The sequence below is a fragment of the Marmota marmota genome, unplaced genomic scaffold (assembly GCF_001458135.2).
Source record: "Marmota marmota marmota unplaced genomic scaffold, marMar, whole genome shotgun sequence".
Classification (NCBI taxonomy): Eukaryota; Metazoa; Chordata; class Mammalia; order Rodentia; family Sciuridae; genus Marmota; species Marmota marmota.
In genome coordinates, this window is record NW_025999960.1 from 3,161,191 (window position 1) to 3,176,876 (window position 15,686).

General features: G+C 37.6%; 1 protein-coding gene across 2 annotated transcripts in view; it reads right to left on the minus strand.

The window, feature by feature from the left end:
* Nucleotides 1–15,686, minus strand: part of Sinhcaf (SIN3-HDAC complex associated factor) — a 35,194-nt gene that overhangs the window by 17,409 nt on the left and 2,099 nt on the right. Inside the window, exons 1-3 of one of the 2 annotated variants that reach the window (XM_048802494.1) lie at nucleotides 15,301–15,322; nucleotides 2,101–2,248; nucleotides 581–680 (exon numbers count right to left, since the gene is read on the minus strand). In XM_048802494.1, the coding sequence (XP_048658451.1) occupies nucleotides 581–680; nucleotides 2,101–2,228 (228 nt within the window). In that variant the 5' untranslated portion in view covers nucleotides 2,229–2,248; nucleotides 15,301–15,322. Of the gene's footprint in view, nucleotides 1–580; nucleotides 681–2,100; nucleotides 2,249–15,300; nucleotides 15,323–15,686 lie in introns of those variants that run through there. The other variant, XM_015493206.2, reaches the window with a different exon arrangement.

Genomic DNA, 15,686 nt, shown 5'->3' on the forward strand with positions numbered 1-15,686 from the left:
ACTCACAAAAAAAAGTTCTAGTGACATGGGAAAATAAAAGGGCTAAAATTTCCAGTTTGAACAACTAGATTTAAATAGATTAAAAACAACTTCAATCTAACTGATTATTATATGCTTTACTTTATATACCATCTCATTGTTCTCACATTAGCTATGTGTGATAATTGTTTTGCCCTTTGTAAATAAATATAACCTGCCTAAAGTCCACAACTACTGTAAGTGGTAAAAGATCCAAACCCCAGGTGTTATTCTAAAACCTATATGGCTCATTAGTACCAACCTGAATTCAAATAAACATGTTATTCTAAGAGTTAAAAAAAAAAAAATCCATGTCTAACTCTGGGTACTTAAGATATGTGAATATGCACTGTGAATTGGATACTGCCTTATGAAATGCCACACCTGGCTATTCTGTTCCAAACATCAACATGGTAAATGATTATATATCTGAGCAGCAAGTAGTGTTATTTTTTATTCTTCAAACTTTGCCATCCTAGGCATATTACTTCCTAAATTAGAAAGAAATTCATGTTACTTTAAATATAATAGAGATATAACTGATAAAAACAGATGAACTAACATGATTCCAGTTTTTTTTTGAACCTGCTGGTAACTTCTTCCATCTTTTCACAAGAAGAACACAGGCATTACAGATGTCTCCTGAACGAGTCTCATGCAACCTGATGATAAACAATAAAACCTGTATTAGTCGCTTTAGTTTAAAGGATACACACAAATACATTTCTCCTGGAAAAAAAAAAATTCATTTATGACTTATAGATGCAATTTCTAATCATTGTAGATTGCCTAGTCCTTTGTTTCAGGGACATATTTCAGAAATATAATTAACTTCTATAGAGGCAATGAAACAAGTCTACATACTCCAATTTGGTAATTTTAAAATAAGAAGAAATAAATCAGTAACAATTTTAAATATTTTTAAAACAAAATAATAAGACTTACGATCTAGAAGAGAGCCTGATCACCATGGTTTTAAGCAATGCTGTCATTCTTGAAATATGTAGATATTGCATTAAGCAATAAAATGCCACATTTTAAGTAAAATAATGTATCATGATGTTCCAATTTCACAACAAAAAAAAGATGTATTGTAATTTTTAAAGTGATTTTTTAAAATCTGTATAGTGAGAAAAATCTATAGGACTAGTTGTCAAATATTTTTAAGCTGTAACACAAAAACAAATTCATTTTGAATATGGGAAATGGTTCAACATTAAACATTTTAAGCCAGGTACAGTGGCACACACCTGTAACCCCAGCAACTCGGAGATGAGAGAATCACGAATTCAAGTTCAGCCTCAGCAACTTGTAGAGACCATGTCTCAAAAATTGAAATAAAAGGAGCTGGGGTTGTGGCTCAATGATATAGAGCGCGTGCCTTCCATGTGTGAGATGCTGGGTTCAATCCTCGGCACCACATAAAAATAAATAAATGCCGTGTCCATCTACAACTAAAAAAATATTTTTTAAAAAAAAATTTGAAATATAACAAACACTTTTATCCAGTGTTTGCTAGAGAATAAGTTTCATCTTATTGGGGCCAGGGTTGTGGCTCAGTGGTAGAGCACTTGCCTAGCATGTGTGAGGCACTGGGTTCCACCCCCGGCACCACATAAAAATAGAAACAAATAAATAAAGGTACTGTGTCCATCTAGAACTTAAAAAATATTTTAAAAAAATAGTTTCATCTTATTAAGCAAAGGTTTATTGCCATAAATGAGGAATATAATTATGAAACAAAACCATACATACCCTGAGCAGGTTTCAGGGCAGAAAATTTTATCATCATCTTCCTCTGTTAAGTTAGATTACAGTATGAAATACTAAGAACCACTATTAATAAGAGAATAAAGATAATCTTTAAAAATCTCTTTATATCATGAAGATAACAAAAGGGTTTGTCTAATTAGAACTATAAGGGGCTCACAATTTGGTTGTTAGCTCCTAGTAATATGAAAAAAAAAAATTAGGCTGTCAGCATTGTTTCATTTATTTTAAGAAGAGAAACCTTAAATAGCCTAGATTAGAATATAAATGATCTGAATTATTTAAAATGGTACAAACATCAACTGATCTTACCCAAAACAGCTCTGGAAGTCCTTTTCATAACGTTTACTATCAGTGAATCGAGAACTGGAGGACTTAGCTCTGCAAATACAGCAACCTTCTATACTTCGGTACATCTTTGGCTTGTGAAAACCAAACATCTTTTCTTCTGGGCAAAAGCCTGTAAAGTCAAGGGAATTGACACAGCTTTGTTGAGGGATATAAGAAGAAAACATTAAGACAGGCATGGTGGTGCAAACCTATAATCCCACTGATTTGGGAGGCTGAGGCAAAAGGATCCTAAGTTCAAAGCTAGCTTCAACAATTTAGCAAGGAGACCCTTAGCAACTTAGAGAGACCCTATTTCAAAAAAAAAAAAGAAGTGGGGGACCTGGGGATATGGCTCTGTGGTCAAACTCCCTGGGTTCAATCCCTAGTACCAAAAAAGGAAAAAGAAAACATTAAGATTTTTTTTGTTCCATCCCACCCCCAAGCAACTTGGGTGTTTCATGACCAAGGTGAAGAGGCCTGCTATGGGAAAGCACTTCTGTATCTATCATCATTTTTGGCACTACCATGGCAAGTGTATAAAACCACAAAATAGTCCGTTTGGGAGGTTTCTACCTCCTAGCCTAGCCAATACTCATTATTCCAAAAATGGAAAAGGAGAGCTTTTTTTTTTTTTTTTTTAAGAGAGAGAGAGAATTTTTTAATATTTATTTTTTAGTTTTCGGGGAACACAACATCTTTGTTTGTATGTGGTGCTGAGGATCGAACCCGGGCCGCATGCATGCCAGGCGAGCGCGCTACTGCTTGAGCCACATCCCCAGCCCATTTTTTTTTTCTTAAATCAAGTTTTAAAGCAAAAAAAAAAAAAAAAAAGGCCACCACAAATCCTACAAAATGACAAAAATCACAATCAAGGATGCATCCTAAAATTTAAGATTCACCTTAGTATTCTGCACCTTTGTAATTAATGGGATTTCCCTCTGGGGAAATTTTGTGCATTTACCATGACCACTACTTCAAACTAAAATAGCACACTATGCATCAACCCACATCACTTTGCTCTATGGGAAATTAGGGGGGATTTCTTCTATAAAAAATGGGAAGTTCTAAGCAGTCAATGTTGGCCCTGAATTATAACTGCTGAAAGGAAAATGAAAGCTTCACAGAAATCTAAGCTTAGAATTTATAAATAATTAAAAAAAATCCATGCTGGGGGTGTAGTTCAGAGGTAGAGCACTTGTCTAGCATGTGCAAGGCCTTGGGTACAATCACCAGTACTGAAAAAAATAATAATTCTATTAATCATTAATTCAAATTAACAATGAGCTCATATTGCCTGACCATTGCTCTGCTCCTCATAAAGTTTTTGGAAGTATTCTATGAGGCTTTGTGCTAGAGCAGTGAATAGTGAGAAGCAAATGTTCAGAAATACAGAATGAAATAAAATATAATTCTCCTGGTCAAAATAATCTCAATATCAAGGAAGGATGAAAACATCTCTAGGCCTGGATACAAAAATGTATATCTTAGAATTTGGAATATCCAAACCAAACCAGCACACCTAGACTAAGAAAAGTGATGAAAAGGTAATGAATATAGAAACTAAACCCCAATGGGCAAGTGCAGAGGTTATGTTAGTGTATGTGCAAGGGTCCAACTGATGATCACAAAAGCATCATATAAAGCATGAACAGATAATTATCATAGTTCTAGGAGGTATAACCACAGAATACCATCCATTCTTTCTGTTTTGTTTTGGTGGGGAGGGTACTGGACACTGAATCTAGGGATGGTTTACCACTGAGCTAGGTACCCGTTCTTTTCTTTTTTTATTTTAAGATAGCATCCAAGATGCCCAGGCTGACTTCCAATTTGTGATCCTCCTCCCTCAGCTTCCTGAGCTGCTGGGATTACAGGTGTGAGCCACCGTGGTCAGCTGGTTTTACAATGTTTTTAAAAATAGCTTAAAAGACTTTTATTAGAAAATAATTGGCTAAAAGCTGAAACTTCCCTTTTAAACAGATTTATTGTTAACCACATGTTCCTTTTTGATGTTTTATTGGTGAAGATGCAGCCAAAAGAGTGGGATGAGGCAAAACAGAAGACCACTTATGCATTTCAATGATTAATCCTAAACTAAGTTACCTATAAGAATTGTTCAACCCACAATTAAAAATTAAAAAAAAAAAAAACAATAAATGAAGTAAATTAAAATAAATAAATAAATAAATAAGGTATAGCCAATTAAAAAAAAAAAGAAAGAATTGTTAAAAGGGCTGGGGATGTGGCTCAAGCGATAGCACGCTCCCCTGGCATGCGTGTGGCCCGGGTTCAATCCTCAGCACCATATACAAACAAAGATGTTGTGTCCGCCGGAAAAAACTAAAAAATAAATATTAAAAAATTCTCTCTTTCTCTTTCTCTCTCTCTTAAAAAAAAAAAAAAAAAAAAGAATTGTTAAAACAAGATAGCATAATATTCTTATCATAATCATTTTAGTTCAATGCTTGGGGATTTTTTTTTTTAATGAAAAAGAAAGTACCCTCTACATAGTAAGAAAAAGTTTGGGGCATATATCTTTTTCAATCTAACAAAGCAACCTACATGAGAACTGAAAAAGAAAAGGTCCTCCCCAAAAAATGGTCATGTGTTGCTTTGGAAAAAGTAATATTAAAAAAAGAAAGAAAAGAAAAAGCAATATCAAATGACAGGACTATAGAACAGGAAAGTAGAAGTTAATGTTTTAATTTGTATATTCCTATTTTAAAGTAAACTGTAATACAGATTCTGTCCTAGAAACATCCTGTGATCTCCAAACTCCCTAACACCCTGCCTCTGAGGTCAAAAGTCCACAGTTCCTCTTACAATCATCAATAGCTCTAGGAAACTTCAGCCTCTCTCCTCAGCAAGGACAAAGGAAGTACATACAGCAAAAAAATGAGCAGTTCATTCCATTAATACACAAATCCTATTATAACAGATAGATTCCCCAATCAGATTCCCCAATCCCTACCCTCACAATCTCTTTCTTTACCTCCCAAATAAACATGAGAGCAAAACTATGCAGCACTCAAATCATCTCTAAGTTTTAACTGCCTTCATTAAAGCTGGATTTGGCCAAGAAGCCAGAGTTTGTCCCAGTTATCACAATGGAAAGCTAACAGAATGTTATGACTGAGGCTTTCTTTTTAACCAACAGCTAATGTGAATCCAGTGTTCATCTTAAGTGATTTTTTGTTGGTGGGGACCAAACTTAGTCACTAGTCCCTGGCAAGACATTTCATTCTTCATTTGAGGAATATTCTTCCTAAACATCAGGAAACAGCTTGATACCTTAGGACTCATAATTCCTCTTTACATAGCTCTATGACCTTACTTTTGTCCTAATGAAACTTTTCTGACAGAATCCCTAAACAACTTAGCAAGACCAAAATTAAAAATAAAAAGAGCTGTGTGTGGGGGGTTGTGGCTTAGCGGTAGTGCACTCGCCTAGTACGTTTGAGGTCCTGGGTTCAATCCTCAGCACCACATAAAAATAAATATAGATATTGTGTCCAACTACAACTAAAAAATAAATAGATAGATAGGTAGATAGATAGACAGACAGACAGATAGACAAATGCAAGCACTGGGGAATGTGGATCAGTGATTAAGGGCTCCTGGGTTCAATCCTAGGTACCCCCAACTGCCAAAAAAAAAAAAATTCTGCCTGAACATGAGGGGAATCTAAACCCTAGGGATGGCAGACACTTGCTCTGATACAACATCCAAGTTGCACATGAACCTTTTTTTTTTTACTTTTTTAAAATATATTTAATTGTAGATGAACATAATACCTTTATTTTTATTTTTATTTTTTTATGTGGTGTTGAGGATGGAACCCAATGCCTCACACGTGAAGCAGGTACTCTATCACTGAGGCAGGCACTCTACCACTGAGGCACATGAACCTTTTAAAGGATGACTACTTAATAAAGCTATTAAGGTTTTTTCTGAGCTTATTTCTGCACTTTAGAGGCACCTGGGAATCTGCAGCAAATACACAGGGGTTTCATTTTGGGCTTTGTTTACAGCAACCCAGGTAAGCAGTAGTTGGTGTTTAACCATTCTTCAGGTTTGGGGAGCCCTAATGTTAACTGGAAAAAAAATTTAAGTCAATGCTCACTCATGTTTTAAAACAAACTGGGCATGGTAAGACATATCTATCTGTAATCCCAGAGACTCCGGAAGGGTGAGATAGGAGGATTGCAAGTTCAAGGCTATGTAAGAGCAAAGCCCCGTCTCAAAAAATAAAAAGGGCTAAAGGCTGGAGATAAAGCTTAGTTGGTAGAGTGCTTGCTTAACATGCAGCTCAGTGTAAAAGCCTTGAGTTAAATCCCCAAACAAACATCCCTACCAAAAACATCCTTACCAAATTTCTGGAGTAAAAGTAAGGACATAAAATGGCTTCTGAAACCAAGTTTCTGAATATTTTTGAGAAAGTAGAGAGCTGGTGTGGCATAATTTGATTTTAAATGTCATTTGTTATTTGAAATGGTATGATAGTTCTCTCGAACTCTTTCCTAGTCCTACACTTGTGAAATATTAAATAATTCCTCCACAACAATCTATCTTATTTGTTCAAATAACAAGTTAGCTATTAAATTCTTTGCACCTTTTAAATCTATTCTGGGTTAAAAGCATCACACCTTTCAGCACTGTTTTAATAGATGGAGGCAAATACCATCCACTTCCTAACTGATGAACAATTACAGTGGAAGGCAGACTCTACACAATCTTACCTTTAAGGGTGCATTTAGGGAGAACAGAAGAAAATTAAGCTTTGTGATAAACCCAAAAATAAGGGAGGACTTAAAATATTATAAAAATTTGTCTTCCAAAGTTAAATAGCAATGATGACTGCAGAACTTGGTCAACATACTAAAGGCCACCAAATTGCATACATTATGATGTGAAGTTTATGGCATGTGAATTTATTATAAGCCTCTTTCTTAAAGATACACTTAAATGAGTTGGGAATTCTCCTGTCTTTATCATCTTCATAACCTCAGCATCTATGATAGCACTAGTATCAGAGAATACTCAATAAATGTGGCTTTTTTAAGAATTTTAACCAGGGATTGAACCCAGGGGTGCTCAATTATAAAGCCACATCTGTAGTCCTTTTCATTTTTTGAGACAGGGTCTTGCTAAGTTGCTTAGGGCCTCATGACTAAACTTTTGTTAATATGCTGTCATTTGCCAAATGCAGTGGCACAAATGCATAATTTCCAGCTACTTGTGAGGATCACAGGTTCAAGAACTGCCTGAGACCTTTAATGAGACCCTGCCTCAAAAATAAAGAGACTGGGGACTGTCGTTCAGTGGTAAAGCACTCCTTGGTTCAGTCCCCAGCACCACAAATATAAATTATTTTAAAAGCTGTCATTTGTATAACACTTTACCTTTGATAAATATTTGACAAAGTACATTCATTGACATATTTCCTTAGCTACTATTGACTAAACACTCAAATTTTTAGAATTACTGTAACAGTTAAAAACAAATCAGCTACCCTAAAATTTTAGTTCTGTCAATTTAAGTGAACCTCCCAAATTTCAAATAAATCAGCAAAAGTGGTAAGAAATAACTAACTATACAAACAAAATATCAAAGAGACCAAAAAGTGACATTTCAAAATACAAAAATTAATTCTAAACATCTGTTGGGGATTTTTCTACCTACTGTTGAGTTTCATATAAATCTAATGATCATCTCAATGAAAACATGGGGAATGTAATGTTGGTGTTGATGAGTCAAGAAAAGGATAAAGAGGGGCTGGGATTGTGGCTCAGTGGTAGAGCAGGACCAGGGTTCAATCCTTGGCACCACATAAAAATAAAGGCATTGTGTTGTGTCCATCTACACCTAAAAAATAAATATTAAAAAGAAAAAGAAAAGAATAAGAGCACCCTATATATATCAAAGATGTAAAGGGTCAATTTGAATGAGACTGTGAAGCCAAAGATGATGAGATAATGTCTAATATTTTACCTAATTTAACACACTTAAGTTCACTGTGTATAACATAAATAGTATGGAAAAAGAATTTCTACTGTAAGTCAATATTGTAGGAAGACCATTTAAGTTTTCTGATAATGTTGAAGATGACCTTTTAAAAATATTAATACCAAATACTAATACTGAAATGCAAATTTCAGTTTTAATATCCTTTTTAGCATGGAATTGGGTGAAAAGTTGAAGAAATTACTTCTGTCCAGCATTTTTTATCTCTTTTTAATCTTACAAGCTTGTTAATTTAATACTTAGGTAAATGGAGAGAGTTCTTATTATAAATGTAACATTTGTTAGACTCACCTTAATTGATTGTTTATGGCTTTAAAGGTTACCAATAGTTTCTCCAATACAGTAACTTCCCAATTCCACTTTCTAGAGTTGTACTTCTGACTGTTTTACATTCAAACATACCTTTCAAAACTCAAAAATTCCCCTGGATGGACTATATGGAAGAAAACTAAGAGAAGTAGCCAAAGGTGGTAAATCAACAGTTAATTTCACAACTTGTCCATGCCATCTTGGGAACTGAAATTCTGATAGGCACAAATTAGGAAAGCAACCAACCTCCCAAGTGAAAATATTCTTAGATTACAATAAACTAAAACCTTATAGCTTCTAGTCATCATGTTTTCTTTCTAAAAATCAACAACCTAGACCTAAACAAACACACACACAAACATTTGAAATGACCTAATGTCCATAGATTATCAGACTAGTACTATAAAAAACTGTTTCATTCCTTATGTCCAAAATATCTTGTTCTATATAACGAGCACAGAATGTTTTAAAAGTGAGAACTTCATACTAAACAGTAGTTGCCTCTGAATGAGCATGAATGAAGGCAGCTTACTTTCACTTTGCTCCCTTCTATACAGCTATCTTTTTTAAATCAAGAGCATCACTCCCCCATAACTCTGGTTATCATCACACACCTTCGTTTAACTAAAAGAGGAAACTGAAAGAAGCCCAGAGGGCTTAAATAAACTTCCTCAAAGATCTACAGATGGAGAGATACATGTTAGAAAATACATTACACGGGACAGATTACAGAATGGACTAGTGAAATCAGAATAGACAACAGCAGAATGGGAAGGAAACTGCCCAGAGGAGACAAGCAAAAGATTTGTAAAATGGGAAGGAAGCAGCGATGAACAAAGACAAAAGGAACCAAGCAACCAAAGACAACTTTGAAGTGAAAGAGATGCATTTCTTTTAGAGCCAAGCTTTAAATGACAGGATGATGGGAAAGGAAGAAAAATAAGCATTAAAAAAAAAAAACCCTGTTGATCACATGCTGTGGGATACTAGAGTTGCTGTAATGGGTTATGCCACCATTTTAGTCAATCGTATACTATCTTTAATCATCTGTAAATACAGGATCCAGTAAACACTAACAGTGTAACTAGAGCAACACTCTTCACAAAGGGTCAACAGGACCTAAGCGCTTTGTATTCTCCTGCTGCTAGGCCACTTGGTTGTAGTATTCACCAACAATGAAACATATTTCATCAGCGCTTAAGGAAGCCATGGAACAATAAAACATTATTATTTCCTCTTACCTGCTTCCAGATACCAGCATTATGTCCCAGCTTTAAAGGTTCTGAATTTAATCACTTAAGAGATAAAATTTAAATCTGCCTGGAAGAAATGAAAAAGGGGTGTTGGACCCCCACTTGCTTGCCAACAGCTTTTACACACACACATACCCTGTCTCTTATAAAATATGGAAAAACATTTATAACTGTGGCTGTCTACAGGATCCATAATTGGCTGAGGAGCCTAAAACTTATCCTACAGAAAAGGGGTCCAAACTAAAAACAAGCCTTCAGCTAAAGCAGCACAGATTGAAAATAAAAATCACAAATCCAGACTTTAGATAGTATAAAAAAATACTAGTTATCCCAATTCTACATTAAGAGTGATTCCAGAGGATAAGGAAGTTGAAGGGGTTGGAGAGTCTTTATTTGCTTTTAAGGGATGATTATCAGTTACAAAATGTTAACTATAGTGAGCAATGAAAAAAGTACTATGAGTCAACTTGATATCTATTTGGGTTCTGTCTTTACAACTTAATAGGAAGTAACTTTTAATTTTATTTGCCTCTTTGTATATTAGGATAAAAAATCTCACTTCTACTTTCCAAGGATGCTGCTGTGAAACAAGTATAAGAAAATACAAGTGCTTGTGCTCATGGTTTTTTCCCTTGAATTTAAGACTTGCACATTACAGAAATGTAAATTCTGTCTTTACCAGGATATATCCAACAAATTAAATGAAAGTTCTCCCTATTTTAAGGTTTTAAGTCTAGGCCTGCAGGAAAAGAGGAACTTGATCTTTTTAAGGAGACTTTACAGTCATAATAGGTCCATAGTCCTTTCTTATGAAGATGTTTTTCATTTTCAGGCTTGATAAAAATGTTAAGAAAAGGGATGTGGGCCATCCATAGTGGTATGTACCTGTAATCCCAGCTACTCAATAGCCTGAGGCAGAAGAATCTCAAATTTGAGGCCAGCCTGGGTAACACAGAAAGACCCCATCTCAAAATAAAAAATGAAGGGCCAGGGGTTAGCTCAGTAGGCCCTGAGTTCAATCCCCAGGACAAGAAAAAAGAAAAAAGAAAGGGTATGGTAAACACAGACCTGATCTAACCCAAACCTCGGTAAATTTCCCTAACCTTTCTGACCCTTTTGCTTCCTCATCTATAAAATAGTGATAAATTCTAACTCTTGAATATCTTTAAAGTAACAACAAGAAGTGGTACTTTACACTCAGTTCTGACAGTTCTTTTGATACATGAATCTTTCCCTTTTCTGTCCTCTAACATTTCAGATATTATTTTGCTTTCTGTTTGGGGCATCCACTCTCTGGAAGTTACCAACACCCTTAATGGTAATTTCCCAATATTCATGTCCTGCTTCAACCTCTTATTTTTGCTGTAGCTCAATAGAGTCAATTGGTCAATTTTAATCCTTATATGCCCTTTTAAATTGGTTACATAACTTACCCTTCTAAATCTTTTCTTCCTGTGTTTACCTGTCTTGGTTATTACCCACAGTTACACACACACAAATCTGAAGTCAACCAGTCTCTTCCTTCTCATTCTCTCCAGGATCCCCCATCAAGAGATCTATGAGATCCTTTAGAGATCTGCTTCTTCCCTTCTCATATCCTCCTCTCCATCCCTACTGCCTGTTTGTCCTTCATCTTGGTGCTTGGTCTCCTGTTAGGACCTCATAACTGAATTCTCTACATCCTTCCACCAGGTACTATCTTCCTAAAACTCAAATTTAAATCTTCCCTTCCACAGTATCAACCCTGCCTTTAGGATAATATCTAACCTCCTTGGCAAAGATTTCAAAGCTCTTCAGGATCTAGTCCTGCCTACTAGCTGCTCCCAGGTTGGAACTCTTATATTCTGTGAGTATCAGACCAATTTTAACAACTAGCCATTCTGTTACTCAGTATGAGATGGTATCCTTCCCATTCCCTAAACCTGGGAAATTATTTTAAGAATTCTACCCAGGTGTATGCCTGTAATCCCAGCAGCTCCAGGGGCTGAGACAGGAGGATTGCCAGCTTCAAGCAATGGTGAGACCCCGTCTCCAAATAAAATACAATAGGGCTGGCTGGGGATGTGGCTCAGCGGTCAAGTGCCCCTGAGTTCAATCCCTGGTACCAAATTTAAAAAATAATTCTTTAATAATTTTTACAAAACTATTCCATACCCACTTTAGAACACCTGCCCAAACAATATATCACTTAAACTTGTTTATTTGTATTACCTACTCTTGAGTTCCTTTTCTTTAACCTTTGGTCTATAAATTGTGAGGTTTAAAGATTCCCAGGAGGGGCTGGGGATGTGGCTCAAGTGGTAGCGAGCTCACCTGGCATGTGTGTGGCCCGGGTTGGATCCTCAGCACCACATACACACAAAAGATGTGTCTGCCGAAAACTAAAAAATAAAATAGATTTCCTGGAAATGTAAATTGAATGAATTACTGAAGAGAAGAATGAATGGTAAACAATTTTCAAAACTGGTAGGAAAAAGATTTCATGCTTATTTCTAATGGGAGTGTGGGGAGATTAGCAGACTAATGTGGGGGAAAATGAGAACTACTGCAATTCAGCATAGACTAACATTAACCAAATTACAATAACCAATAGGTGGAAACAACTAAATACAACATTAGAAGTGAATTAATTTAGCCTAGTTGCAACTTTCATACTTGAATATATAATAGCAAATATACCTAGAACTTTAATATCACTGATGCAAGAAGAAAACCTCCTTACATTGAAAACAAGAACCTGTCTTTTGGACTAGATTTCCAGATTATTTCCATAGTACAAAAAAATTTAGTTACATATACAATTAAAAGAAACACTGGAGAACCAAGACAATAAAAATCCCCACAGAATCAAAACTAAATGTCAAAAATACAAGACATTCCTGTGGACAAGGGAAATCAGCAAGAAAGAAAAGTGGCCTTTTCTAGGTCTAGAGAGGGCTTTCTGATGTAAAATGGTTCAATCAGAATTGGAAAGGCAACCAGGAGTTGAAGGCAGTGTCTTCCCAGAACCGGTTTCTGAAAGTGGGGGAAGGGGCCAAACATTCACTCTTTCCATTCAACATTTACTGAATGTTTCTCTGGGCAAGGTAATTGACAAAGGTCTCAGTTTTATCTTATGTAAAATGTCTGCTTACCAATGTTGTGAGGATAAGAGCAGCCAGTATTTATTAACCATATCACTTGCTTAATAATTTACAACTCCATGAGATAGATTCGACTGCCATTTCACAGATGAGAAAACTGGACCACAAAGTAACTCTGAGATGGATGATGGATGATCACAGCTTTGGAAACTAGGCTGTCCGATCTCAGATCCAGAAACTTCTGAACCACTAACCCAAGTGCGCTGTAAAAACATGTTCCCTTTCTTCTCAATTATATTCCTACCATCTCTGAAGTTAATAGAAAATGACATATCTCTAAAGCAACCTATGTGCCTGCAATGGTAAAGTAATTAACTGTCCTCATAACAGCCTTATAAAGTTGGTTTGGGTTTCAAATAAGCTTCAGTTTATTTTACAAGGAAAAAAATCACACTCAAATTATGTTGCTGACAGAAATGTTCCTGAGTCTGAGCTCAGGGTCAAATATTTTCCCAAGACCTAATAAATACAGTGGGGCACAGGGAATGGAGGGGACAAAAGAACTTGACCATACAGATTTCAGATACATAGAAATAAAAAAGAATACTGTGAAACAGCAGCCTTAGAGCCTGTTGTCCATCAAGATTCTAGAATATTCTACCCATTGACTTTTCATCTCCAATCTCCCACAAAATACCAACAGAAGATAGTGGAGTCCCTGTCTGTCTTTCCCACCCTAATTCCCCTTGATAAACCAAATCTTTTGTTATATACACCATCTGATTATTAGAATGAAAGCATTAAGTTCTTTGGTATTTAAAATTTCCCAGGATACAGAAATTCTACCAGTAACTGAGATATGAAGAACTAAGAAAAACAATCTCAATCAATGTGCAAAACACCTCTCAGGCATTTTAAATACATGAAAAATAATAGCCTGAAGGAAAACCAAAATTTACTATGTTCAAGGTTTTTCATTTTCATGACCTGGCTCTTCCTATTCACTTCAGAAATGTACTGATACTGGTTGCCTTTCAGTATTTGTAATTTGGTCATCCAAAACTTAGGAGGAATGTGTTCTTTAAACAATGAAAAGAAAAACTGGTTTTCAATTTTTATGGAATTTTTGGTGTGTATGTGCAAAACATTTAAGGACATTATTTTCCAGTCATAACCATTTCTAAACTAACCCTTAAACGGATTAGAACAGCAGAAATCACGAAAGAAGCAAAGAAGCAACAGATATGGTGCTGCTTATCGAATGTCTAGACTGCAGGCAAACCCCAAATACCAAAGAAGCATCCATGTGTCAAACCAGTATAATTTTTTGAGCTATGCCTGAGGCCACATAGCCCCCCCAAAAAAAAAACACCAAGGAGGGGTTGTAACCAGAAGGTCAACCCCAGTTCACAGGAACTAGGGAGAAACTAGAAGGGTCAAGCTAGCTAGCCATTACCAGTGTCATCTTCCGGAGCAGCTTCCTCACCAGCCCCTTATAATATCTCTGAAAGGCCCAACCCCCTTAACGTTTGCTTCCTCAAGGTCATGCTAAGATAATGCATTTGAATACTTGAGTCGCACACACCTAGGCCAAAAAAGATCCCCTCTCCCAAAATCATCACATAAAATGCCATTAGCCCTTGCTCCGGAACTTCATCAGAAACTCCCAGACTTAAGGCTGGGCAACTAAATGTGTTCAGTTCTGCAACATCAATTATTAAAGGGCTTTTCAAGTCTGGCAAACTAGCAATTCCAAAGCAGGTGCTTTCAGTGTACTTTTAATGATAAGGTCAAATTCATTTTAATTATTAAAAGAAAAAGAAAAAAGTTGTCTTTAAACTTCCTTGGGACAACGTCAGCAAGGGAAAACCAATGCTGGGATAAAACTGTAACAGGGTCCCTGTTTGGCTAAACAGTAATTCCTCCTCTTCTGAGTGCCCGCAGTAAATGGAAGGTTAGAAGGAGAAAATAAAAACAAAGAAACTGACTGGGGTCATAGTTACCAGCACAAACTCCGCACCACCTTCCCGCCCCAAGAAACCCACCCCAACCAAAACAAACCTGCCCTTCCCGGTTTCCCCCTCCCACACCAAAGCACACAAAGCCTGCTAGCACGCACGATTCGCCCACAGACCTGGCTTCCCTCAGCAGGGCAACCAGGAGCCCCGAAACTTCCCCACGGGGCTTTTCGGGTGTCGTCCGGGTAGGGCCCCTGGACGTGTGAGGACGCTCGCGTGGAGGAGGGGCTAGCGGCACTCGCCCGTTTCCCCGAAAGCAGCAAAATGCCTCCCGCGTGCTCTCCCGGGGTCTCGCCCCCCCCCAAACTGCGCGTCCCCTTGACACGCGGCGACCGCGGAAAGAGACACCAGGCGGCAAATAGAAATGCTCCCTGGTGGATTTGTTGGTAAATAAGACATCACGGGTCGGGAAGAAAGAAAGTTCCTGTGAAGGGCGGCTCGCCAGGGCGAGGGCAGCGGGAGGTGAACCGCATCCCCCGCAGTCGCCTCCCTCACCTGAGTGGGAACAACGGGCCCCCGCGCCCGCCCGGCCCGCCTGGCGCCTCCCGCAGGCCGCGCCTCCCGCACGCCGCGCTGCCGGGGCTTGTTCCTCCTCATGGCTTTGCCCTGACGTAATTCAAACATGGCAACAGTTCGACTTCAAAGGCGAATCCACAGACCTCCCAGACGCAGACTCCCGGGCCACCAGTAACGGCCCGAAAAGTCCGAGTCTAGCTCTCCTCGACCCTCACCGGCCTCGGCCCCCGGAGCCTGGGCTGAAGCGCTGGGGGCCCGACTCGGTCGCCTCACCCGCGCGCCCGGAGCAGGGAAACACGCCGCCTCCCTGCGCACCAGCATGGCACCTAGCACAAGTCGCGCCGCCAAAGTTTCCCCACGAGGGC